Source organism: Tachyglossus aculeatus, chromosome X1, assembly GCF_015852505.1.
Source record: "Tachyglossus aculeatus isolate mTacAcu1 chromosome X1, mTacAcu1.pri, whole genome shotgun sequence".
Classification (NCBI taxonomy): Eukaryota; Metazoa; Chordata; class Mammalia; order Monotremata; family Tachyglossidae; genus Tachyglossus; species Tachyglossus aculeatus.
This window is the reverse complement of record NC_052101.1, coordinates 32,438,877-32,464,823: the sequence shown is the minus strand read 5'-3', so window position 1 is coordinate 32,464,823 and position 25,947 is coordinate 32,438,877. Positions and strand designations below refer to the sequence as shown.

The window sequence follows — 25,947 nt, the reverse complement described above, 5'->3', positions numbered from 1 at the left end:
CGCTTAGTACAGTGCTCGGCACACAGTAAGCGCTCAATAAATACAATTGAATGAATGAATCTAACTTTACTTCTGTTTATTCTGATGACACCTGTCCACATGTTTTGTTTTGTTGTCCATCTCCCCCCTCTAGACTGTGAGCCCTTTGTTGGGTAGGGACCGTCTCTATATGTTGCCGACTTGGACTTCCCAAGCGCTTACTACAGTGCTCTGCACACAGTAAGCGCTCAATAAATACAATTGAATGAATGAATCTAACTTTACTTCTGTTTATTCTGATGACACCTGTCCACATGTTTGTTTTGTTGTCCGTCTCCCTCCTCTAGACTGTGAGCCCATTGTTGGGTAAGGACCGCCTCTCTATGTTGCCGACTTGGACTTCCCAAGTGCATAGTAGTACAGTGCTCTGCATACAGTCAGCGCTCAATAAATACGATTGAATGAATGAATCTAGCTTTACTTCTGTTTATTCTGATGACTTGACACCCGTCCACATGTTTTGCTTTGTTGTCTCCCCCCTCTAGACTGTGAGCCCGTTGTTGGGTAGGGACTGTCTATGTTGCCGACTTGGACTTCCCAAGCGCTTAGTACGGCGCTCCGCACACAGTAAGCGCTCAATAAATACAATTGAATGAACGAATCTAGCTTTACTTCTATTTATTCTGATGACTGGACACCTGCCCACGTGTTTTGTTTTGCTGTCCATCTCCCCCTTCTAGAATGTGAGCGCGTTGTTGGGTAGGGACCGTCTCTCTATGTTGCCGACTTGGACTTCCCAAGCGCTTAGTACGGTGCTCCGCACACAGTAAGCACTCAATAAATACAATTGAATGAACGAATCTAGCTTTACTTCTATTTATTCTGATGACTGGACACCTGCCCACGTGTTTTGTTTTGCTGTCCATCTCCCCCTTCTAGAATGTGAGCGCGTTGTTGGGTAGGGACTGTCTCTCTATGTTGCCTACTTGGACTTCCCAAGCGCTTAGTACAGTGCTCGGCACACAGTCAGCGCTCAATAAATACAATTGAATGAACGAATCTAGCTTTACTTCTGTTTATTCTGATGACACCTGTCCACATGTTTTGTTTTGTTGTCCGTCTCCCTCCTCTAGACTGTGAGCCCATTGTTGGGTAAGGACCGCCTCTCTATGTTGCCGACTTGGACTTCCCAAGTGCATAGTACAGTGCTCTGCACACAGTGAGCGCTCAATAAATACAATTGAATGAATGAATCTAACTTTCCTTCTGTTTATTCTGATGACACCTGTCCACATGTTTTGTTTTGTTGTCCGTCTCCCCCCTCTAGACTGTGAGCCCATTGTTGGGTAGGGACTGTCTCTATATGTTGCCGACTTGGACTTCCCAAGCGCTTAGTACAGTGCTCCGCACACAGTCAGCGCTCAATAAATACAATTGAATGAACGAAGCTAGCTTTACTTCTATTTATTCTGATGACTTGACACCCGCCCACGTGTTTTGTTTTGCTGTCCATCTCCCCCTGCTAGACTGTGAGCACGTTGTTGGGTAGGGACCGTCTCTCTATGTTGCCGACTTGGACTTCCCAAGCGCTTAGTACAGCGCTCTGCACACAGTAAGGGTTCAATAAATACGATTGAATGAATGAATGAATGTTTTGGGGTGTGACAGAATGAATGAATGAATGTTTGGGGTGTGACAGGCAGGGCCTTGGCCAAGGTGACCCAGGGGGTTTCAGAATTCCCGCGTCCCAGGGGGCGGTGACGATAGAGTCGGACCTCCAGGCCGCCTAGAGGGGCCCCGGAGGAAGCAGAGCGGAGCACTTCCGGGACCGCTGTCTGCCAATGTGGTCGGCGCCCTTCGCCGCGCGTCGGCTCAGGGCGGTCGCCGCTTCCATCATTCCGAGGCCCCGCCTCACCCGAGGGAAAACTATGGCGAAGAGCAAGTTCGAGTACGTGCGGGCTTTCGAGGCGGACGACACCTGCCTGCCCCACTGCTGGGTGGTGATTCGGCTGGACGGCAGGAACTTCCACCGGTGAGAGGCCGAGGCCGCCCCGACGGCCCGCACTTCCGGCGCCCCTTCGGCCTCCCCATCCCCGGGCCTTCCGCCCTAGCAACGGTTACCCGGGCAACGCCGCAGCCGCGGATGGGCCCCAGGGCGGCGGCCGATGGAGGCGGAGAGCGGGGCTCGGGTCGGAGCCCTGAGGGAGGTAATAGGAATGATAATGGTGGCTTTTATTAAGCGCTTACTATGTGCAAAGCGTAGTTTTAAGCGCTGGGGAGATTACAAGGTGATCAGGTTGTCCCACGTGAGGCTCACAGCCTTCATCCCCGTTTTACAGATGAGGGAACCGAGGCACAGAGAAGTTAAGTGACTTGCCCAAAGTCATGCATCTGACAAGTGGCGGAGCCGGGATTAGAATCCCCATTTTGCAGATGAGGGAACTGAGGCACAGAGAAGTTAAGTGACTTGCCTAAAGTCATACATCTGATAATTGGCGGAGCCGGGATTAGAACTCGTAATAATAATAAGTCATTTATTAAGCGCTTACAATGTGCAAAGCACTGTTCTAAGATCTGGGGAGATTACAGGGTGATCAGGTTGTTCCACATGAGGCTCACAGCCTTCATCCCCGTTTTACGGATGAGGGAACTGAGGCACAGAGAAGTCAAGTGACTTGCCCAAAGTCATGCATCTGACAAGTGGCGGAGCCGGGATTAGAATCCCCATTTTACAGATGAGGGAACTGAGGCACAGAGGAGTTAAATGACTTGCCCAAAGTCATACATCTGACAGTTGGCGGAGCAGGGATTAGAATCCCCATTTTACAGATGAGGGAACTGAGGCACAGAAAAGTTAAGTGACTTGCCCAAAGTCATACATCTGACAGTTGACGGAGCCGGGATTAGAATCCCCATTTTACAGATGAGGGAACTGAGGCACAGAGAAGTTAAGTGACTTGCCCAAAGTCATGCATCTGACAGTTGGCGGAGCCGGGATTAGAATCCCCATTTTACAGATGAGGAAATTGAGGCACAGAGAAGTCAAGTGACTTGCCTAAAGTCATACATCTGACAATTGGCGGAGCCGGGATTAGAATCCCCATTTTACAGGTGAGGGAACTGAGGCACAGAGAAGTTAAGTGAGTTGCCCAAAGTCATGCATCTGACAAGTGGCGGAGCCGGGATTAGAATCCCCATTTTACAGATGAGGAAATTGAGGCACAGAGAAGTTAAGTGACTTGCCTAAAGTCACACATCTGACAAGTGGCGGAGCCGGGATTAGAATCCCCATTTTACAGGTGAGGGAACTGAGGCACAGAGAAGTCAAGTGACTTGCCTAAAGTCATGCATCTGACAAGTGGCGGAGCCGGGATTAGAATCCCCATTTTACAGGTGAGGGAACTGAGGCACAGAGAAGTTAAGTGACTTGCCTAAAGTCATACATCTGACAAGTGGCGGAGCCGGAATTAGAACCCATAATAATAATAATACTTCCCAAGCGCTTAGTACAGTGCTCTGCACATAGTAAGCACTCAATAAATACGATTGATGATGATGATTATGAATAATGTCATTTATTAAGCGCTTACAATGTGCAAAGCATTGTTCTAAGCGCTGGGGAGATTACAAAGTGATCAGATTGTCCCACGTGAGGCTCACAGCCTTCATCCCCGTTTTACAGATGAGGGAACTGAGGCATAGAGAAGTTAAGTGACTTGCCTAAAGTCATACATCTGACAAGTGGCGGAGCCGGGATTAGAATCCCCATTTTACAGATGAGGGAACTGAGGCACAGAGAAGTTAAGTGACTTGCCTGAAGTCATGCATCTGACAAGTGGCGGAGCCGGGATTAGAATCCCCATTTTACAGATGAGGGAACTGAGGCACAGAGAAGTTAAGTGACTTGCCTAAAGTCATACATCTGACACGTGGCGGAGCCGGGATTAGAATCCCCATTTTACAGATGAGGAAATTGAGGCACAGAGAAGTTAAGTGACTTGCCTAAAGTCACGCATCTGATAATTGGCGGAGCCGGGATTAGAGCCCATAATAATAATAAGGGCATTTATTAAGCGCTTACAATGTGCAAAGCACTGTTCTAAGCGCTGGGGAGATTACAAGGTGATCAGGTTGTCCCACGGGGGGCTCACAGTCTTAATCCCCATTTTACAGATGAGGGAACTGAGGCACAGAGAAGTTAAGTGACTTGCCTAAAGTCATACATCTGATAATTGGCGGAGCCGGGATTAGAACTCGTAATAATAATAAGTCATTTATTAAGTGCTTACAATGTGCAAAGCACTGTTCTAAGATCTGGGGAGATTACAGGGTGATCAGGTTGTTCCACATGAGGCTCACAGCCTTCATCCCCGTTTTACGGATGAGGAAACTGAGGCACAGAGAAGTCAAGTGACTTGCCTAAAGTCATGCATCTGACAAGTGGCGGAGCCGGGATTAGAATCCCCATTTTACAGATGAGGGAACTGAGGCACAGAGGAGTTAAGTGACTTGCCTAAAGTCACACATCTGACAAGTGGCGGAGCCGGGATTAGAATCCCCATTTTACAGGTGAGGGAACTGAGGCACAGAGAAGTCAAGTGACTTGCCCAAAGTCATGCATCTGACAAGTGGCGGAGCCGGGATTAGAATCCCCATTTTACAGATGAGGGAACTGAGGCACAGAGAAGTTAAGTGACTTGCCTAAAGTCATGCATCTGACAAGTGGCGGAGCCGGGATTAGAATCCCCATTTTACGGATGAGGGAACTGAGGCACAGAGAAGTTAAGTGACTTGCCTAAAGTCATACATCTGACAAGTGGCGGAGCCGGAATTAGAACCCATAATAATAATAATACTTCCCAAGCGCTTAGTACAGTGCTCTGCACATAGTAAGCACTCAATAAATACGATTGATGATGATGATTATGAATAATGTCATTTATTAAGCGCTTACAATGTGCAAAGCATTGTTCTAAGCGCTGGGGAGATTACAAAGTGATCAGGTTGTCCCACGTGAGGCTCACAGCCTTCATCCCCATTTTACGGATGAGGGAACTGAGGCACAGAAAAGTTAAGTGACTTGCCCAAAGTCATACAACTGACAGTTGGCGGAGCCGGGATTAGAATCCCCATTTTGCAGATGAGGGAACTGAGGCACAGAGAAGTTAAGTGACTTGCCCAAAGTCATGCATCTGACAAGTGGCGGAGCCGGGATTAGAATCCCCATTTTACAGATGAGGGAACTGAGGCACAGAGAAGTCAAGTGACTTGCCTAAAGTCATGCATCTGACAAGTGGCGGAGCCGGGATTAGAATCCCCATTTTACAGATGAGGGAACTGAGGCACAGAGAAGTTAAGTGACTTGCCTAAAGTCACGCATCTGACAAGTGGCGGAGCCGGGATTAGAATCCCCATTTTACAGATGAGGGAACTGAGGCACAGAGGAGTTAAGTGACTTGCCTAAAGTCACACATCTGACAAGTGGCGGAGCCGGGATTAGAATCCCCATTTTACAGGTGAGGGAACTGAGGCACAGAGAAGTCAAGTGACTTGCCTAAAGTCATGCATCTGACAAGTGGCGGAGCCGGGATTAGAATCCCCATTTTACAGATGAGGGAACTGAGGCACAGAGAAGTTAAGTGACTTGCCTAAAGTCATGCATCTGACAAGTGGCGGAGCCGGGATTAGAATCCCCATTTTACGGATGAGGGAACTGAGGCACAGAGAAGTTAAGTGACTTGCCTAAAGTCATACATCTGACAAGTGGCGGAGCCGGAATTAGAACCCATAATAATAATAATACTTCCCAAGCGCTTAGTACAGTGCTCTGCACATAGTAAGCACTCAATAAATACGATTGATGATGATGATTATGAATAATGTCATTTATTAAGCGCTTACAATGTGCAAAGCATTGTTCTAAGCGCTGGGGAGATTACAAGGTGATCAGGTTGTCCCACGTGAGGCTCACAGCCTTCATCCCCATTTTACAGATGAGGGAACTGAGGCACAGAGAAGTTAAGTGACTTGCCTAAAGTCATACATCCGACAGTTGGCGGAGCCGGGATTAGAATCCCCATTTTACAGATGAGGGAACTGAGGCACAGAGAAGTTAAGTGACTTGCCCAAAGTCATGCATCTGACAAGTGGCGGAGCCGGGATTAGAATCCCCATTTTACAGATGAGGGAACTGAGGCACAGAGAAGTCAAGTGACTTGCCTAAAGTCATGCATCTGACAAGTGGCGGAGCCGGGATTAGAATCCCCATTTTACAGATGAGGGAACTGAGGCACAGAGAAGTTAAGTGACTTGCCTGAAGTCATGCATCTGACAATTGGCGGAGCCGGAATTAGAATCCATAATTATAATAATAATGGCATTTATTAAGCGCTTACTATGTGCAAAACACTGTTCTAAGCGCTGGGGAGATTACAAGGTGATCAGGTTGTCCCACGTGAGGCTCACAGCCTTCATCCCCATTTTACAGATGAGGGAACTGAGGCACAGAGAAGTTAAGTGACTTGCCTAAAGTCATACATCCGACAGTTGGCGGAGCCGGGATTAGAATCCCCATTTTACAGATGAGGGAACTGAGGCACAGAGAAGTTAAGTGACTTGCCTAAAATCATACATCTGACAGTTGGCGGAGCCGGGATTAGAATCCCCATTTTACAGATGAGGGAACTGAGGCACAGAGAAGTCAAGTGACTTGCCCAAAGTCATGCATCTGACAAGTGGCGGAGCCGGGATTAGAATCCCCGTTTTACAGATGAGGGAACTGAGGCACAGAGAAGTTAAGTGACTTGCCTAAAGTCATGCATCTGACAAGTGGCGGAGCCGGGATTAGAATCCCCATTTTACGGATGAGGGAACTGAGGCACAGAGAAGTTAAGTGACTTGCCTAAAGTCATACATCTGACAAGTGGCGGAGCCGGAATTAGAACCCATAATAATAATAATACTTCCCAAGCGCTTAGTACAGTGCTCTGCACATAGTAAGCACTCAATAAATACGATTGATGATGATGATTATGAATAATGTCATTTATTAAGCGCTTACAATGTGCAAAGCATTGTTCTAAGCGCTGGGGAGATTACAAAGTGATCAGGTTGTCCCACGTGAGGCTCACAGCCTTCATCCCCGTTTTACAGATGAGGGAACCGAGGCACAGAGAAATTAAGTGACTTGCCCAAAGTCATACATCCGACAGTTGGCGGAGCCGGGATTAGAATCCCCATTTTGCAGATGAGGGAACTGAGGCACAGAGAAGTTAAGTGACTTGCCCAAAGTCATGCATCTGACAAGTGGCGGAGCCGGGATTAGAATCCCCATTTTACAGATGAGGGAACTGAGGCACAAAGAAGTCAAGTGACTTGCCTAAAGTCATGCATCTGACAAGTGGCGGAGCCGGGATTAGAATCCCCATTTTACAGATGAGGGAACTGAGGCACAGAGAAGTTAAGTGACTTGCCTGAAGTCATACATCCGACAGTTGGCGGAGCCGGGATTAGAATCCCTATTTTACAGATGAGGAAATTGAGGCACAGAGAAGTTAAGTGACTTGCCTAAAGTCATACATCTGACAATTGGCGGAGCCAGGATTAGAATCCCCATTTTACAGATGAGGGAACTGAGGCACAGAGAAGTTAAGTGACTTGCCCAAAGTCATGCATCTGACAAGTGGCGGAGCCGGGATTAGAATCCCCATTTTACAGATGAGGAAATTGAGGCACAGAGAAGTCAAGTGACTTGCCTAAAGTCATACATCTGACAAGTGGCGGAGCCGGGATTAGAATCCCCATTTTACGGATGAGGGAACTGAGGCACAGAGAAGTCAAGTGACTTGCCTAAAGTCATACATCTGACAAGTGGCGGAGCCGGGATTAGAATCCCCATTTTACGGATGAGGGAACTGAGGCACAGAGAAGTTAAGTGACTTGCCTAAAGTCATACATCTGACAATTGGCGGAGCCGGGATTAGAACTCATAATAATAATGATAATGGCATTTTTTAAGTGCTTACTATGTGCAGAGCACTGTTCTAAGCGCTGGGGAGATTACAAGGTGATCAGGTTGTTCCACGGGGGGCTCACAGCCTTAATCCCCATTTTACAGATGAGGGAACTGAGGCACAGAGAAGTTAAGTGACTTGCCTAAAGTCATGTATCTGACAATTGGCGGAGCCCGGATTAGAACCCATAATAATAATAATAATAATAATAATAATAATAATAATAATAAGGGCATTTACTAGGCACTTGCAATGTGCAAAGCACTGTTCTAAACGCTGGGGAGATTACAAGGTGATCAGGTTGTTCCACGGGGGGGCTCACAGTCTTAATCCCCATTTTACAGATGAGGGAACTGAGGCACAGAGAAGTTAAGTGACTTGCCTAAAGTCATACATCTGACAATTGGCGGAGCCGGGATTAGAACTCATAATAATAATAATGGCATTTATTAAGCGCTTACTATGTGCAAAGCACTGTTCTAAGCGCTGGGGAGATTAGAAGGTGATCAGGTTGTCCCACGGGGGGCTCACAGCCTTAATCCCCATTTTACAGATGAGGGAACTGAGGCACAGAGAAGTTAAGTGACTTGCCTAAAGTCATACATCTGACAAGTGGTGGAGCCGGAATTAGAACCCATAATAATAATAATAAGTCATTTATTAAGCGCTTACAATGTGCAAAGCACTGTTCTAAACTCTGGGGAGATTACAAGGTGATCAGGTTATCCCGCGGGGGGCTCACAGTCTTAATCCCCATTTTACAGATGAGGGAACTGAGGCACAGAGAAGTTAAGTGACTTGCCTAAAGTCATACATCTGACAATTGGTGGAGCCGGGATTAGAACTCATAATAATAATGATAATGGCATTTTTTAAGTGCTTACTATGTGCAAAGCACTGTTCTAAGCGCTGGGGAGATTACAAGGTGATCAGGTTGTTCCACGGGGGGCTCACAGCCTTAATCCCCATTTTACAGATGAGGGAACTGAGGCACAGAGAAGTTAAGTGACTTGCCTAAAGTCACATATCTGACAATTGGCGGAGCCGGGATTAGAACTCATAATAATGATAATAATAATGGCATTTTTAAGTGCTTACTATGTGCAGAGCACTGTTCTAAGCTCTGGGGAGATTACAAGGTGATCAGGTTGTCCCACAGGGAGCTCACAGTCTGAATCCCCATTTTACAGAAGAGGGAACTGAGGCACAGAGAAGTTAAGTGACTTGCCTAAAGTCATGTACCTGACAATTGGCGGAGCCGGGATTAGAACCCATAATAATAATAATAATAAGTGCATTTACTAGGCACTTACAATGTGCAAAGCACTGTTCTAAACGCTGGGGAGATTACAAGGTGATCAGGTTGTTCCACGGGGGGCTCACAGTCTTAATCCCCATTTTACAGATGAGGGAACTGAGGCACAGAGAAGTTAAGTGACTTGCCTAAAGTCATACATCTGACAATTGGCGGAGCCGGGATTAGAACTCATAATAATAATAATGGCATTTATTAAGCGCTTACTACGTGCAAAGCACTGTTCTAAGCGCTGGGGAGATTACAAGGTGATCAGGTTGTCCCACGGGGGGCTCACAGTCTTAATCCCCATTTTACAGATGAGGGAATTGAGGCACAGAGAAGTTAAGTGACTTGCCTAAAGTCACGCATCTGATAATTGGCGGAGCCGGGATTAGAGCCCATAATAATAATAAGGGCATTTATTAAGCGCTTACTATGTGCGAAGCACTGTTCTAAGCGCTGGGGAGATTACAAGGTGATGAGGTTGTTCCACGGGGGGGCTCACAGTCTTAATCCCCATTTTACAGATGAGGGAACTGAGGCACAGAGAAGTTAAGTGACTTGCCTAAAGTCATACATCTGACAATTGGCGGAGCCGGGATTAGAACTCATAATAATAATAATGGCATTTATTAAGCGCTTACTATGTGCAAAGCACTGTTCTAAGCGCTGGGGAGATTACAAGGTGATCAGGTTGTCCCACGGGGGGCTCACAGTCTTAATCCCCATTTTACAGATGAGGGAACTGAGGCACAGAGAAGTGAAGTGACTTGCCCAAAGTCACACAGCTGACAGTTGGCGGAGCCGGGATTTGAACCCATGACCTCTGACTCCCAAGCCCAGGCTCCTTCCTCTGAGCCATGCTGCCTCTCTATATGCTCAGGGTATTTTCTAAGCGCTTACTACGTGCAAGGTACTGTACCAAGCGCTGGGGTGGATCCAAGCAGATCTCATTGGACGCAGCCCCTGCCCCACCTGGGACTCACAGTCGCGATCCTCATTTGACAGACGAGGGAACTGAGGCCCAGTGAAGTGACTTGCCCAAGGTCACGCAGCAGACAGGCGGCGGAGTCGGGATTAGAACCCAGAACCTTCCCAGGCCTGTGCTCTATCCATTACGCCACGCTGCTTCTCAGGGAGGGGATCCGTAATGATGATGATGATGATGGTATTAAGCGCTTACTACGTGCAAAGCACTGTTCTAAGCGCTGGGGGGATACAAGGTGATCAAGATGTCCCACGTGGGGCTCACAGTCTTCATCCCCATTTTACAGATAGGGGACTGAGGCTCTGAGAATTTAAGTGACTTGCCCAAGGTCACACAGCAGACATGTGGTGGAGTCGGGATTCGAACCCATGACCTCTGACTCCAAAGCCCATGCTCTTGTCACTGAGCCTCGCTGCCTCTCCGCGTAATTGAGAGGGTGCTCTTTACATAGAAAGCGCTTAATAGATACGATTGAATGAATTGAACTGAGTGATCGGCCATTGAGGGGAGGGCAGGGGGTTGGGCCAGGCGTGAGCTCCGGGTGTCAATCAGTCGTATTTTTTAATGGTATTTTACTTACTTTGTGTCAGACACTGTTCTAAGCGCTGGTATAGATAGAAGTGGATTAGACTAGACGCAGTCCCTGCCCCACATAGGGCTCACTGCCTTAAGTAGGAGGGAGAACAGGAGAACCCGAGGCAGGGAGAAGGTAAGTGACATGGGCCAGGTCACAGCAAACAGCCGGCAGAGCCGGGATTAGAACCCGTGGCCTATCCACTGGGCCACACTGCTTCTTTTAGACTGTGAGCCCACTATTGGGTAGGGACTGTCTCTCTATGGTGCCAACTTGTACTTCCCAAGCGCTTAGTACAGTGCTCTGCACACAGTAAGCGCTCAATAAATACGATTGACGATGATGATGACGATGCTTCTGTGTACGGAGCACTGTACTAAGCGCTTGGGAAAATACAGCTAGACACAGTGGGGTCCTAATGAGATCTCCAGCAGGTCAGAAGGCTAGGAGGAAGAGGGCAATCCCAGCCCTCCCGATACTCTGCAAACTGCACGAATATTTATTTATTTATTTTAGGTGTGGTGATGGTTCTGAAAAAGCGGCGCATAGCCGGCCCGCCCTCTACCCCATCAGCATCACCTCTGCCACCCCTCAGTACTTGTTTTCCTCTTTGCAGTCCCTACCTGCAGTCCGTTTCTTTCATGCTTATATCTATTTCTAGACTCCTCTTCCACTGCTTGCTAACTGCCGGTTGCAGATTTGGGTTAATCAATCAATCAGTCAATCGTATTTATTGAGCCCTTACTATGTGCAGAGCACTGTACTAAGCGCTTGGGAAGTACAAATTGGCAACACATAGAGACAGTCCCTACCCAACAGCGGGCTCACAGTCTAAAAGGGGGAGACAGAGAACAAAACCGAACATACCAACAAAATAAAATAAATAGGATAGAAATGTACACGCAAAATAAATAAATAAATAAATAAATGAGTAATAAATATGTACACTAATGTGGGAGCTCCTTGAGACTAAGGAAGTGTCCCGTTTTCTCATTTTGCCACAGCCCTCTGGTTATATTGTTGAACGATAGAAGACTGTAGGGACTGTCTCTATATGTGGCCAACTTGTCCTTTCCAAGCGCTTAGTACAGTGCTCTGCACACAGTAAACGCTCAATAAGTACGATTGATGATTGAATTAGCAGCAGCAGCAAATATTTATTGAGCATTCACTGTGGACGTAACACTGTATTGGGCTCCCCTACCCGCGGAACCCCCTTGGCCAACTCTTCTTCCCAGTTTTTGTGGATGCTTTACCTGAAAAGGTTTGGATCCAGCTCCTTTTCAGTGTAAAAGAACCACAGTAATGAGTGGAAAGGAAAAGGAGTGGGGCGCGTGTGTGTGTGTCCTAGAGGAAAGGGAGAAGTAAATGAACACATACTGTGCAATGATGGCTAGGCTTGTGGTCTCTGGTTTGGGGTGAGAGTGTAAGAAAGAGAGAGAGAAAATCATCATCATCATCCATCCATCCATCCCATCTAGAGGAGAAAGAGAGAGAGAGAGATCATCCACCAGTCTAGAGCAGCCCCAGCTCCCAATTTTGCTTGGATGATAACAGCAGAAGTGGCAGTTGGTTTGCTGTCCCAAGATCAGCCAGTTCATCAGGACAAAAGTGGTGATGGCTCTAGCATCTGCCCTGACTGAATTAGTCCAGCCTAGAATCTTGCAGGCATAGGAATTTGCAGTTTGGTGGAAACCTAAGTCCTGACCATGCGTGAAATTTCCACGTGTTGCCCCAGGTTGGGCCCGTTTTGTCACAGCAGCAGTGATGCCACTGTGCAGTCGGACAAGAAAGGGCAGTCTTCGGCTGCCACTTCTGCTGTCAGGGCTGTAAGTTTCCCCCCAACTTTAATTGAAGGTAGAACTCTGCGGGCCCCACCTTAGTGCTTTCATGCGGTGGGAGGGATCTCCGAAAATCGGGACTCTTGTCTCCTATTATAGAACTTCTGCTTAACGTTAAAGGGCCAAAAGTTCCTCCCCGATAGGCACTTTGGGAGGGGTGTTATTTCCGTCTACTTTATGCATACCTTACAGAAATCCCATAGACTTGAAAGAGTTACTGATAATTGTTATATTAAGTAGTTACTAAGTGCCAGGCACTTTGCTAAGCGTTGGGGGTAGATACATAATAAATAATCAGATCAAACACATATGAGAAGCTGATGCGCAGAGAGAAAGTGACTTGAGCAGGGTCACAAAGCAGATGAGTGGCAGAGCTGGGATTAGAACCCAACTCTCCGGACTCCCGTGCTCTTTCCACTAGTCCACACTGCCTGTCTCTAGGGTATTTACCTTCCCAGAGTCAGTCACCAAATCAGTCGAGTGTGTTTATTGAGCATTTACTGTGAGCAGAACACTATTCTAAATACTTGAGAGGAGTCTGCTGTGTGACCTTGGGCAAGTCACTTCGCTTCTCTGTGCCTCCGTTACCTCATCTGTAAAATGGGGATAAAAATGTGAGCCCCGTGTGGTAGGGTGCCAACCCGATTAATTTGTATATACCCCAGTGCTTAGAACAGTGCTTGGCACATAATAAGCACATAACAAATACCATAATTATTATTATTAATCATTATGGCCTAGTGGATAGAGCATGGGCCTGAGGGTCAAAGAGACCTGGGTTCTAAACCCAGCTCTGTCACTTGCCTGCTGTGTGACCTTGGGCAAGCCACTTAACTTCTCTGTGCCTCAGTTACCTCACCTTGCAAAATGGGGATTAAAGACTGTGAGCCCCATGTAGGACATGGACTACGTCCAACCTGATTAGGTTGTGTGTACTCCAGCGTTAGCACAGTGCCTGGCACATAGTAAGCGCGTAACAAATACCGTAATGTGTAAATTGGCTGACTAGGCCATGGGAGTAGTGGAATTAACACCTCTTGTTCCTTTATTCGTTTCTTGTGAAAATCGGAAACCTTAAGAACACGCCTGCAGAGACAGGCTCTTCAAAAGTAACACCACCTCCATTTATCTCTCTCCAAAAGGTTTGCCGATCAGCACAGTTTTGCCAAGCCCAACGATGATCGTGCTCTGCACCTGATGAACAAGTGTGCCCAGGTTGTAATGCAAGAACTGGAGGATATCGTGATTGCGTATGGGCAAAGTGATGAGTACAGCTTCGTTTTCAAGAAGACGAGTAACTGGTTTAAAAGAAGAGCCAGGTAACTCTGTGTGTGTGTGTGTGCTTGTGTGGGTGTATGTGTATGCGCCTGCTCTCACCACCGCCTCTCAACAGATTGCTACCCACCAGTGTCTGCCTTCCCACTTATTCTAATTCAGTCTTTTCATGTAAGACGCTGTCTGTTTTCAGTACTTTGCACTTCGGAGTTTGATCATATTTTTTGCTTAGACTCAGCTGGTTTTCCTTGTGCCCGAGCATCCACCCAACTCCTCCCTTCCTCCTCGCCTTGTTCGAAGGAGTAGGAAGATCCATTATTTGGCTTCCTGGTCTGGATTTCATCCTCTAGGTTGAAATGAGTTATTTTTTTCCATTTTTTTATGGAGGGGAGAGGTTGGAGGGAGGGAGGCAGAAGTGCCCCCATAGAGGTTAGCATCACAGGCTTGATTCAGCAGCAGTTTCCCATTTTAACATAAGTACTTAGTACAGTAAGCACTCAGTGAATGCCACAGATTGATTGACGTAGTGATTGAAGGACAGACCTATCCGGTTCATGGCCTAGCCTTCTTTGCCCCCCCCAAGAGTTGTAAGGAAAAAAGACTTGGGTTCTAATCCCGGCTCCGCCACTTGTCTGCTGTGTGACCTTGGGCAAATCACTTCTCTCTGCCTCAGTTACGTCATCTATTCAGTGGCGATTATTAGGACTATAAACCCCATGTAGGACATGGACTGTGTCCAACCTGATTAGCTTGTATCTATCCCAAGCGCCGCCTGGCACATAGAAAGCGCTTAGCAAATATATTTTATTTTGTAAAAGGATATCTAGGCTGCCAACTGGGGAAGCATCAGCACACTACCCACCGCTTCGACTTGGCTGAATCTTCGGTTGGGTCGCTACTCTTTGAGGGGGTTTAGGAGTGGGGCACAGTAATTTTGTAGCAGACAGTTACAACATGGGACAGGGACTGTGTCTGACCTATCTCTTATCTACCCCAGTGTTTAGTACATTGCTTGGCACATAGGAAGTGCATAAGAAATACCACAGTTGTTATGGACTGCCACCTTCGGGGGGATGCAGAGTACTCATTTCTTCATTCATTCAATCATTTATTGAGTGTTTACTGTGTGCAGAGCACTGTACTTAGCGTTTGGGAGAGTACAATCTGTATTTGTATAGTGCCTTTGCATGAAACTAATCATCAGGTGGCCTGTATTATCAGAGTAAGAGTTTTCCTTTAAAAAACAGTTGAATAAAATAATCGTCATCCCATCCATTTGAGAGGAAGGTGGTTTTAATGAAGTACCGTCTAGACAAGCTCGTTGTGGAAAGGGAACGTATCTACCGGATGTGTTATCGTCTCCCAAGCACTTAGTATGAATCGGAAACGACTCGACGGCACTTAAAATAATAAATGCACGCAGTGCAGTGCTTGGCACACAGTAAGTGCTCAGTAATTTCAACTGGTTGGTTGATGGGTTGATTGATTGGGAAATGAAGGGAGGAATACTTGGAAAGACCACAAAACTGAAATCTCCAGGAACTTGATTTTATCAATCGATCGTTTTCTTGGGTAAATATGTTTTATCGATCGCTTGCTTCCCTTGCCATTTCTGTAATCTCATTTATTGCATCTCCGTAGACACTGTCACTATATTGAATTAACATAACATGTTTTCTCTCTTCCTGCTCCACCCGTTCCGCCTTGTCCTTGGAAAGTAAGTTCATGACTCATGTGGCCTCCCAGTTTGCCTCCAGCTATGTCTTTTATTGGAAGGATTACTTTAAGGACCAGCCCCTTCTGTATCCCCCAGGCTTTGATGGAAGAGTTGTGCTATATCCTAGCAACCAGCACTTGAAAGACTATCTCAGCTGGCGACAAGCAGATTGTAAGTCTTTTTAGGAAACATGTAGTAGAACCAAATCCCTGACTCCAGAGTATCGCTCCTCATTGAAATACCACGTGAAAATTGGCACTCAGTGTGCTAACTTCTAATTTGTCAGAACCAGGGAAAGAAGTGGGGAAAGTTTCTATTTCACAAAATTGGAAGTGTTTATTTGCAGTGGATTCTCCCAGTAACAGTAACATCTTCTAGAAGATATTCGTTTTATTCTCCTTGAACGTTTCAGGGAGAAAACGTTGTCTACCGACCAAAGCCACTGCCTGAATGGAGGAGCTAAAGACTCTCTTTCTGGCCTACCAATTTTTTTTTATTACTTTTAGCAAGGTGTCTTTTCTCCACCTCTAAAGGAGGATATTACTTAACTTCAGAAAGGTTATTGTGGGTGTCAATAAAACTATGTCGGTAAAACTATGGTATACATAAAACACACTCCTTTTTTTTTCTCCTTAGGTCACATTAATAATCTTTATAATACAGTTTTTTGGATGCTTGTACAGCGATCTGGGTTGACACCAGTTCAAGCTCAAGAGAGATTAAAGGTATAAAACATTATTATTTTCCATTGAACGGTTTTCTAGAGTGAGGTCGTATGTATAAGTATCTTGTTTTACTGGCAATTTTGTACAGAGAGAACATAACATAAAGCTGTGTTTTATGCCCTTGAATGCTGACTTTTAAATATGAGCAGTTTATTTTTCACTGAAGATGCGTATAAGTCTCCTTGCTACTACTAATTCATCACTATCGTGTCTTAAGAAGCCAATGGTCTAACTCTGCCGTGGAAGGACTTCGAGTGTTTCTGAAGTCTAAAATAGATTAGAATTGCTCTTTAAAAGTTCATACCAAGGTTAGAACTATAAATAAAACACTCGGCATTTGTCCTCCTTTTCTTCTTTCGCCAAGTAAATAGTTTGGGCTAATAAAATTAGAATTTTTAGGATATAAAAGTATGGTTTATTATCTTCCTAGGGAACCCTCGCTGCGGACAAGAATGAGATTTTGTTTTCCGAATTTAACATCAACTACAATAATGAGCCCCCGATGTACAGAAAGGGAACCGTGTTAATATGGCAAAAGGTAAAGTCATGTCTTATTTCTAAAACAAAGTGGGGCAGCGGGGGCTTGAGAGAAACTTTTCTCTGTGCATTCATAGACACCCCCCCCCTCCACAATGGCCTCTCTAGACTTTTTCCTGATTGACTACTTTGGTATTTTTGAATCTGTGGTGTTTTGTTTGCTTACAGAAAGAGGTATTCAGCAAAAGGCAAACAATTCTTAATTTATGCTGCCTGGGATGTCCCCATATCTTCTGATTAACCCAAAGTAAATAAAAACTCTAGGATAGAGTGAGTATACCACCCTCAGAAAGATGTATTCAGCAAAAGGCAAACAATTCTTAATTTATGCTGCCTGGGATGTCCCCATATCTTCTGATTAACCCAAAGTAAATAAAAACTCTAGGAGAGAGTGAGTATACCACCCTAGTAGGATGAATGTTGGTGCCCCCACATCACCTTCGCACTCAATTCAAAGATGGCACCTCTCATGTAAAAAGAGTGGGGGATAATTAAATCTGTGGTTCCCTCCGACAGACCAGAAGCATACAAACTGCTTCTCCTCCATCCGGAAATAACTCCTTTCATAATCAGTTAATTTCCGGTTCTTATTTGCAGGTCAGTGAAGTCACAACCAAAGAAACCAAGCAACCAGAGGACAAAGAAGAGCAAAGAGTGGAAGTGACTCGGACAAGGACGAAAGTTGTCCCATTGCACTGTGATATCATCGGGGATGCCTTCTGGAAAGAGCACCAGGAGATTCTTGCTGACGACAGCTGACCGTCCATCCGCCCTTTCGTCGCTGGTACGCTTAACTGTTCCCGTCCAGGCTCCTCTTTCTTTTTGATGCAAAACTCTTTTAGAAATGGAGCGTAATTCTGCTGCCGGGGACCCGACTCGTTTCTTTGTGGGCGGTTGCAAGAGGGTAGGTTGGGGAGGTGTCGGAAGAAGAGCGCCTTGCCTTGGCTGTGGGTTTGTGCAAATAAAAAAGCGTGTTGCTATTTTTACAAACCAAGAAATATTTCTGTCTTGTAGGATTGATCCTGTTGGGCGCATCTTCTTTTAAACCAGGGTGTAACCCGTTTTTAAAATGCAGTGGGTTTCCCGCTATTATTTTAAAGAACAGAAATCTGATTCCCTCCCTCCTTTATACTTGTTTTCATACCAAACCCAGTGTTCAGAAATTGTCATCTTTCCAAGCCTTCCTATTGCCGTTCTGGTTGACAGGATGGGAAGTAAACACATCATGTTGTTTTGGTTTCTGGAGTTCCTTCCGATGCCAGTGTCAGAAGAGATGGGCAAGGCAGAAGGGAATAGAGTCATGTTGTAAAGTTACCATCCTACTAGCATTGCCTGAGGAAGCAAGAAGAAGCACATATGTCATTAAAGGAGATTATTTGGAAGAAAAAAATAAAATTTCCTTGGTTTATTTTCAAAACAGAGGGGAAGACTGTAAGCTCCTTGTGGTTTTTATCTCTATTGTACTGTCTCGAACGCTAAATACAGTGCTCTGCACAAGTGGCCCTCAGTAAACATTAATGATTGACTGAAAGACAACAGGAATGAAAACAAGGAACTCAATAAGAGAATACTCATATCCTGGAACCTCCTTGAAAAGACCACGGTCTAGGTTTATCACTCATTAACTGATCTTCCAAGTAACCCCCAATTTCCTCTTATCCTCCTCACCCAAAACAAAGCTGACTCCGGGAACATATGGCTTCTTTTTTGACACCACTTAAGCCTGTTTGAGACTCTAAAATCCTCTAGGTTTATTGGTGAGCAGAGTCTAATTTTTCTTTCCACAATTCACTAAATGCAACCTTTAAAAGGATTAGGAGGCAGATGGTGGAAAATATGGACTTAGATTTCAACATCCCTAGGCCCGACTTTTGAACTTTCTCCTTCTGAATCGCTAGACTAGAAGATTTTTTTTAACTTGTCTTGAAAAAAGATTTATTTTGCTCTTCAAAGAAGGGAGGAAGCTTGCCTTCTGAACTTAATTTAAACGCTGTTGTGGAGAAGTTGTATTTTCAAGCCAAAACTTATTTTTGCAAGCAAATTTATTAAATTGCTTCTCGGGACATCAGGCTTTATTTTTTGTGTTGCCGCTCTTATGCCGATTCTCCCACTCTGATTTGATCCTATTTTATCATTATCACATAGTCTTTATTTAAGGTTTCCGCAGGCAACGGGTGCTGGTCTTAAATTGCGTTTTCAAATTATTTTCAGATTTTATTTGTGGATTCTTTTTATAGTTTTAATATCAAACTCAGGGCCACCTCAAGACATTTCGGTAGCCTGGGCAAATAGAACTAAGTGGTTAAAAGCAACCTTTCAGCCATTTGAAAATTTTGCATATGGGCATTTTCTTTTTCCCTTTCCCTGCCACTTTTACCAAATCTGTGGCAAGGGCTATTGAAAGTCTGACAGGGTGCCATTGTGTCTCGGTGGAAAGAACCCGGGCTTGGGAGTCAGAGGTCGTGGGTTCTAATCCCGCCTCTGCCACTTGTCAGCTTTGTGACTTTCACTTAACTGCTCTGTGCCTCAGTTTTCTCCTTTTTAAAATGGAGATTAAGAGTGTGAGCCCCACGAGGGACAACCGGATTACCCTGTATCTACCCCAGAACTCAGAACAGTGGTTGGCACATAGTAAGCGCTTAACAAATACCGTTATTATTATTATTACTACTACAGTGGCAGGACTTTGGAACTTGAAGTTACTGAGTCTGCTAGCACTGGGGGTGATGGCCCTGCTTCTTAGTTCCAAGTGTAGGATGGGTTCTGATACCTGTAGGTTCCTGGAAACATCACTGCTCTGTAGGAAGGAGGGAGGGTGGTGCGAATTAGGCCCTAATGATCATTTTGTAGTGAAAGGGCTTTGTCAAATGACAGTAGGCTTTGCAGCTGTAGTGTGGGGTGGCGGAAGAGGTGGGCAGAGCGTGCTGGCTGAGTGGAGCTTGTAAGAGAGGCAGGAGGACAATCCATCAGATACGGAGCCGACAGCCTCCCTTTGGCCACTGTGCCAAGCTGGAGGTAGACGTAGACTGCTGCCACTTTTCTCCCAAGTTTTCCAGGGCTCATGGCTAGTTGGCCGGTTGACTGACTGAAGGGTTGGCATGGCCGGCTTTGACCCCGTTGCTCTTTGTTCTGGGCCAAGCAGGTCAGGTGTAGATTGGTCCACACGGGTGGCCGAGCCTCGTGAACTGAAGAGGTGCAAACTTCCAACTTCGTGTGGCCGAATGGCGTGGGGGTGGGCCTAGCTGAAGTAGTGGTCCGCTGTGGCCCGCCCGCCGCCGCAGCCCTGGCGAAAAAGTCGTAAATACTATGTGCAGGGGAGCAGTTTGGCCACCCCTGGATCCGAAGCTCCTGATGCCTTTGCAACAGTTTCAGATAACCAAACATCTTTGCTGCATTAATGTAAAACTGGATAACCATTTAAAAATACAGAGTTTTAAAGAGGAAAGCGGTGCTTACCTGAGGTAACGCAGCGACTTGGTGACAAAACAAGTACCCTGTAAATCTACCTAGCCTGCGTCTTAAGCACTGGGCTACGGTTTTTTTTTTTCTTTCAAAAGAATACATATTTGTATCAAAAAGCTATGTTCAGGGTGGTAAGTATTCAAACTCAGTCCTTGTGCTGAGGAGAACTCACAGGTAAACAGAAACGCATAAGGTTCGTGTTACGGAGGACTTTCTTTTAATTGGCATCTATTAAGTGCTTGCTATGAGCCAAGTACTGGGGCAGCTACAGGATGATAATCAGATCAACATCATCCCTTTCTCACAGGTTATTCACAAGTTAAGAGTAAGGGAGAGAAATAGTAATAGTAATAGTGCCTACATAGTTAGGCACAGTCTTTGGCCCTCGGGGGGGCTCGGAAAGATAGCACAGTAAGAACACAATGATAATAGTAATAATAGTGGTATTTGTTAAACGCTTACTATGGGCTGAGCGCTGGGGTAGATATGAGATATTCAGATTGGTCACAGTTCCCGTCCCACATGGGGCTCACAGTCTAAATAAAGGGAGTAGGGTTTAATCCCGCTTTACAGATGTGGTAACTGAGGCACGGAGAAGTTAAGTGACTTAAGGTAACACAGCAGGCAAGTGGCAGAGCAGGCATTAGAAGTCCAGGTCCTCTGACTCCCGAGTCTGTGCTCTTTAAACTAAAAGAGAAGCGGGTTCCTGGGGCTCACAACTCAGCCACAATAACGACCCCGGCTACAGTCTTCACACTGTTTTCCAAATTGTGTGGAGCTCATAGGTCGCCGCTGCTTCTGTCCTTTCTGATACATTGCGGCCGCAAAGCAAGGGTCGCGGCATGGGGAACCACTGATAGCGCGGCAGAGGGGGGGTGTCAGAATCTTCATCATCATCAATCGTATTTATTGAGCGCTTACTGTGTGCAGAGCACTGTACTAAGCGCTTGGGAAGTACAAGTCGGCAACATATAGAGACAGTCCCTACCCAACAGCGGGCTCACAGTCTAAAAGGGGGAGACAGAGAACAAAACCAAACATACCAACAGAATCTTGCCTGTACAGCCGAGGTACAGTGCTTTGGTTCGCTAAATCAGCAAATGCCACTTCCATAGCAAAGCCCTTCCGATCGGGGTACCGGGGGAAGAGAAGCGACGTGGCTTAGTGGGTAGAGCACGGGCCGGGAGTCGGAAGAACCTGGGTTCTAATCCTGGCTCGGCCGTACGTCCGCTGTGTGAATTTGGGCAAGTGGCTTAACTTCTCCGGGCCTCGGTTATCTCCGTAAAATGGGGATTAAGATTGTGAGTCTATCGATCCCAGCACTTAGAACTGTGCTTGGCACAAAGTAACCGTAATTATTAAGAGAACTGGGATTGCCCGGAAAGGACGGGGTTGTTTGGAGGACGTGGGCCGGCCGGGTGCGAGTGGAAATCACGGCCTTGGGTGAAGCCGTCTGTCCTCGTGGAGCCGCGGATCTCGGTGGGTTTGCAGTCAGCTAGATGCTGGGAACCGTCTTTCCAAAACTGCCAGAGGTAGAAGTGCTGTAGTAGGGTCTCACTGCCCCCGAAACAGTCATCCCTGCCTACGCATCCCACTCCAAAGAGCCTTTCCTTTTCCGGCTCCTGTCTAGTCGTGCGGAGGACAGCTGCTTTCTTTCCCTGATGCCCATCTCAGTTACTTGCTTTTCCCTTAGTCTTCGCAAGGAAGTGCCAGGCTGCCCTGAGGACCCTACTCAGAAATGCAGCGTGGCTCAGGGGAAAGAGGACGGGCTTTGGAGTCAAGGGTCATGGGTTCAAATCCCGGTTCCACCACGTCAGCTGTGTGACTTTAGGCAAGTCACTTCACTTCTCTGGGCCTCCGTTCTCTCATCTGTAAAATGGGGATTAAGACTGTGAGCCCCCCGTGGGACAACCTCATCAGCTTGTAACCCCCTCGGCGCTTAGAACAGGGCCTTGCACATAGTAAGCGCTTAATAAATGCTATCATTATGATTATTATTAAATGACTTACGAAATGGGTGAGGACACAAATGGTAAACTGAGGTACAGAGAACTTCAGTGGCTCGCCCAAAGTCATTCCACGGGCCGGGGGCAAAGCTGGCGTTAGAGCCCGCGTCCCCAATTCCTCGCTCTGCCCGGCAGGCCATGCCACCTCCCTTTCCATCCAACAGTGCGACACCCAGTTTACCGCTGCTGGTCTCTTTCCAGGATCTCAGCCTCCTCGTGCCCCTCGGTGTGGGAAAAGGACGGCTGCGATCCGCCCATCGGTAAAATGTATTTTACTTTATTTTTAGCCTAAATCTTTGTTGGAGACCGGGCGTAATGTAGGGCACCGCCGATTAAGTAGCTAAACCGTAGCAAACTGGGTCATTCCCAACCCCTCTCTTCGTCCCGGGGGCCTGAGATCTCTGTCACGGAAGGGAGAGCCGGCCATAAAGCAGCCTAATTAAATAAGGGTAGACGGCAATTGCTGCCTGAATAGTAATGTCTGCGGGGACGCGCTTGTGGAGGAGGGTGGGCCGTGGTGGCGTGGATGTGCTGCCCGCTCGTGCCCGTGGGAAAGCGCAGCTCTGTCGTGCCCACGGGGTAAAGTTCCCGCTCGTGCTCGCGGGGACGCGCAGGCCCGTCCAAACCAAGACTGAACTCCTTGTCTTCCCTCCCAAACCCTGCCCCATCCCTGACTTTCCCATCACGGTTGACGGCACTACCGTCCCTCCCGTCTCACAGGCCCGCAACCTTGGTGTCATCCTCGACTCCGCTCTCTCGTTCACCCCTCACATCCAAGCCGTCACCAAAACCTGCGGGTCTCAGCTCCGCAACATTGCCAAGATCTGCCCTTTCCTCTCCATCCATACTGCTACCCTGCTCGTTCAAGCTCTCATCCTATCCCGTCTGGACTACTGTATCGGCCTCCTTTCTGATCTCCCATCCTCTTGTCTCTCCCCACTTCAATCCACACTTCACGCGGCTGCCCGGATCGTCTTTGTCCAGAAACGCTCTGGGCATGTTACTCCCCTCCTCAAAAATCCCCAGTGGCTACCAATCTGCGCATCAGGTAGAAACTCCTCACCCTCGGCTTCGAGGCTCTCCATCACCTTCACCCCCTCCACTGAGAGCTCAACTCCTCCAGGAGGGCTTCCCGGACTGAGCCCCTTCCTTCCTCTCCCCCCTCTCTATCCCCCCGTCTTGCCTTCTTCCCGTCCCCACAGCACCTGTATATATGATTGTACATATTTATTACTCTATTTATTTTACTTGTACACATCTATTCTATTTATTTTATTTTGTTAATATGTTTTGTTTTGTTCTCTGTCTCCCCCTTCTAGACTGTGAGCCCACTGTTGGGTAGGGACCGTCTCTATATGTTGCCAACTTGTACTTCCCAAGCGCTTAGTACAGCGCTCTGCACACAGTAAGTGCTCAATAAATACTTTTGATTGATTGATTGAGAAGTGCTGCCCACTCTTACCCGTGGGAAAGTGCAGCCTGCGGAGAAGTGCTGCCCGCTCGTGCCCGCGGGGAATAATAATAATAATAATAGCAATGGCATTTGTTAAGCGCTTACTATGTGCAAAGCACTGTTCTAAGCACTGAGGCTTTACAAGGTGATCATGTTGTCCCACGTGGGGCTTACAGTCTTAATCCCCATTTTCCAGATGAGGTAACTGAGGCTCAGAGAAGTGAAGTGACTTGCCCAAGGTCACACAGCAGACATGTGGGGGAGCTGGGATTAGAACCCATGACCTCTGACTCCCAAGCCTGTGCTCTTTCCACTGAGCCACACTGCTTCTCTAAGCGCAGGCCCGTTGTGCCCGTGTAGAAGGGCTCCCGCTCGCGCCCGTGGGGAATCAATCAATCGTATTTATTGAGCGCTTACTGAGTGCAGAGCACTGTACTAAGCGCTTGGGAAGTACACGTTGGCAACATATAGAGACAGCCCCTACCCAACAGTGGGCTCACAGTCTAAAAGGGGGAGACAGAGAACAAAACCAAACTAACAAAATAAAAAAAATAGAAATGTACAAGTAAAATAAATAGAGAAATATGTACAAACATAAATACAGGTGCTGTGGGGAAGGGAAGGAGGTAAGATGGGGGGATGGAGAGGGGGGCGAGGGGGAGAGGAAGGAAGGGGCTCAGTCTGGGAAGGCCTCCTGGAGGAGGTGAGCTCTCAGCAGGGCCTTGAAGGGAGGAAGAGAGCTAGCTTGGCGGAGGGGCAGAGGGAGGGCACTCTATTTACTTTACTTGTACCTATCTATTCTATTTATTTTATTTTGTTAGTATGTTTGATTTTGTTCTCTGTCTCCCGCTTTTAGACTGTGAGCCCACTGTTGGGTAGGGACTGTCTCTATATGTTGCCAACTTGTACTTCCCAAGTGCTTCGTACAGTGCTCTGCACACAGTAAGCGCTCAATAAATACGATTGATTGATTGATTGATTGATTGATTCCCGGCCCGGGGGAGGACGTGGGCCGGGGGTCGATGGTGGGACAGGTGAGAACGAGGCACAGGGAGGAGATTAGCGGCGGAGGTGTGGAGGGGGCAGGGTGGGCTGGAGAAGGAGAGAAGGGAGGTGAGGGAGGAGGGGGCGAGGGGATGGATGGACAGCCTTGAAGCCCAGGGTGAGGAGGTTCTGCCCCGTCGTGCCCGCGGAGAAGGGCTCCCGCTCGTGCCCGCGGGGACGCGCAGGCCCGCGGAGCAGCGCTGCCCGCTCGTGCCCGCGGGGACGCGCAGCCCCGTGGCGCCCGCGGGGAAAAGTTCCCGCTCGTGTCCGCGGAGAGGCGCTGCCCGCTCGTGCCCGCGGGGAGGCGCTGCCCGCTCGCGCCCGCGGGGACGCGCAGGCCCGCGGGAAAGCGCCGCCCGCTCGTGCCCGCGAGGAAGCGCAGCCCCGTGGCGCCCGCGGAGAAAGGCTCCCGCTCGTGCCCGCGGGGACGCGCACCCCCGTCGTGCCCGCGGGGAGGCGCTGCCCGCTCGTGCCCGCGGGGAAGGGCTCCCGCTCGCGCCCGCGGAGAAGCGCTGCCCGCTCGTGCCCGCGGAGAGGCGCTGCCCGCTCGTGCTCGCGGGGAAGCGCAGCCCCGTGGCGCCCGCGGGGAGGCGCTGCCCGCTCGTGCTCGCGGGGACGCGCAGCCCCGTCGTGCCCGCGGGGAAGCGCAGCCCCGTGGCGCCCGGGGAGAAAGGCTCCCGCTCGTGCCCGCGGGGACGCGCTGCCCCGGCGTGCCCGCGGGGAAAAGTTCCCGCTCGTGCCCGCGGAGAGGCGCTGCCCGCTCGTGCTCGCGGGGAAGCGCAGCCCCGTGGCGCCCGGGGAGAAAGGCTCCCGCTCGTGCCCGCGGAGAGGCGCTGCCCGCTCGTGCTCGCGGGGAAGCGCAGCCCCGTGGCGCCCGCGGGGACGCGCGGCCCCGTCGTGCCCGCGGGGACGCGCAGCCCCGTCGTGCCCGCGGGGAAAAGTTCCCTATCGTGCCCGTGGAGGGGCGCTGCCCGCTCGCGCCCGCGGGGACGCGCAGCCCCGTCGTGCCCGCGGAGAGGCGGTGCCCGCGGGGAACA

At 48.1% G+C, this 25,947-nt stretch overlaps 1 protein-coding gene across 6 annotated transcripts; it reads left to right on the top strand.

Moving 5' to 3' along the window:
* Positions 1-1,820: 1,820 nt before the first annotated feature.
* Positions 1,821-18,357, top strand: THG1L (tRNA-histidine guanylyltransferase 1 like). Of its 6 annotated transcripts, none has more exons than XM_038773052.1 (7): positions 1,821-2,011; positions 13,834-14,010; positions 15,685-15,854; positions 16,320-16,408; positions 16,839-16,946; positions 17,543-17,729; positions 18,152-18,357. In XM_038773052.1, exons 1-6 carry the CDS (start codon positions 1,821-1,823, stop codon positions 17,702-17,704), a joined length of 897 nt encoding a protein of 298 aa, XP_038628980.1. In that variant the 3' UTR covers positions 17,705-17,729; positions 18,152-18,357. The 6 variants fall into 6 exon arrangements, with proteins under 6 accessions (XP_038628980.1, XP_038628979.1, XP_038628978.1 ...); XM_038773051.1 differs by lacking the exon at positions 18,152-18,357 and adding an exon at positions 17,960-18,136; XM_038773050.1 differs by lacking the exon at positions 18,152-18,357 and having other exon boundaries at positions 17,543-17,951.
* The last annotated feature ends 7,590 nt before the right edge of the window (positions 18,358-25,947 follow it).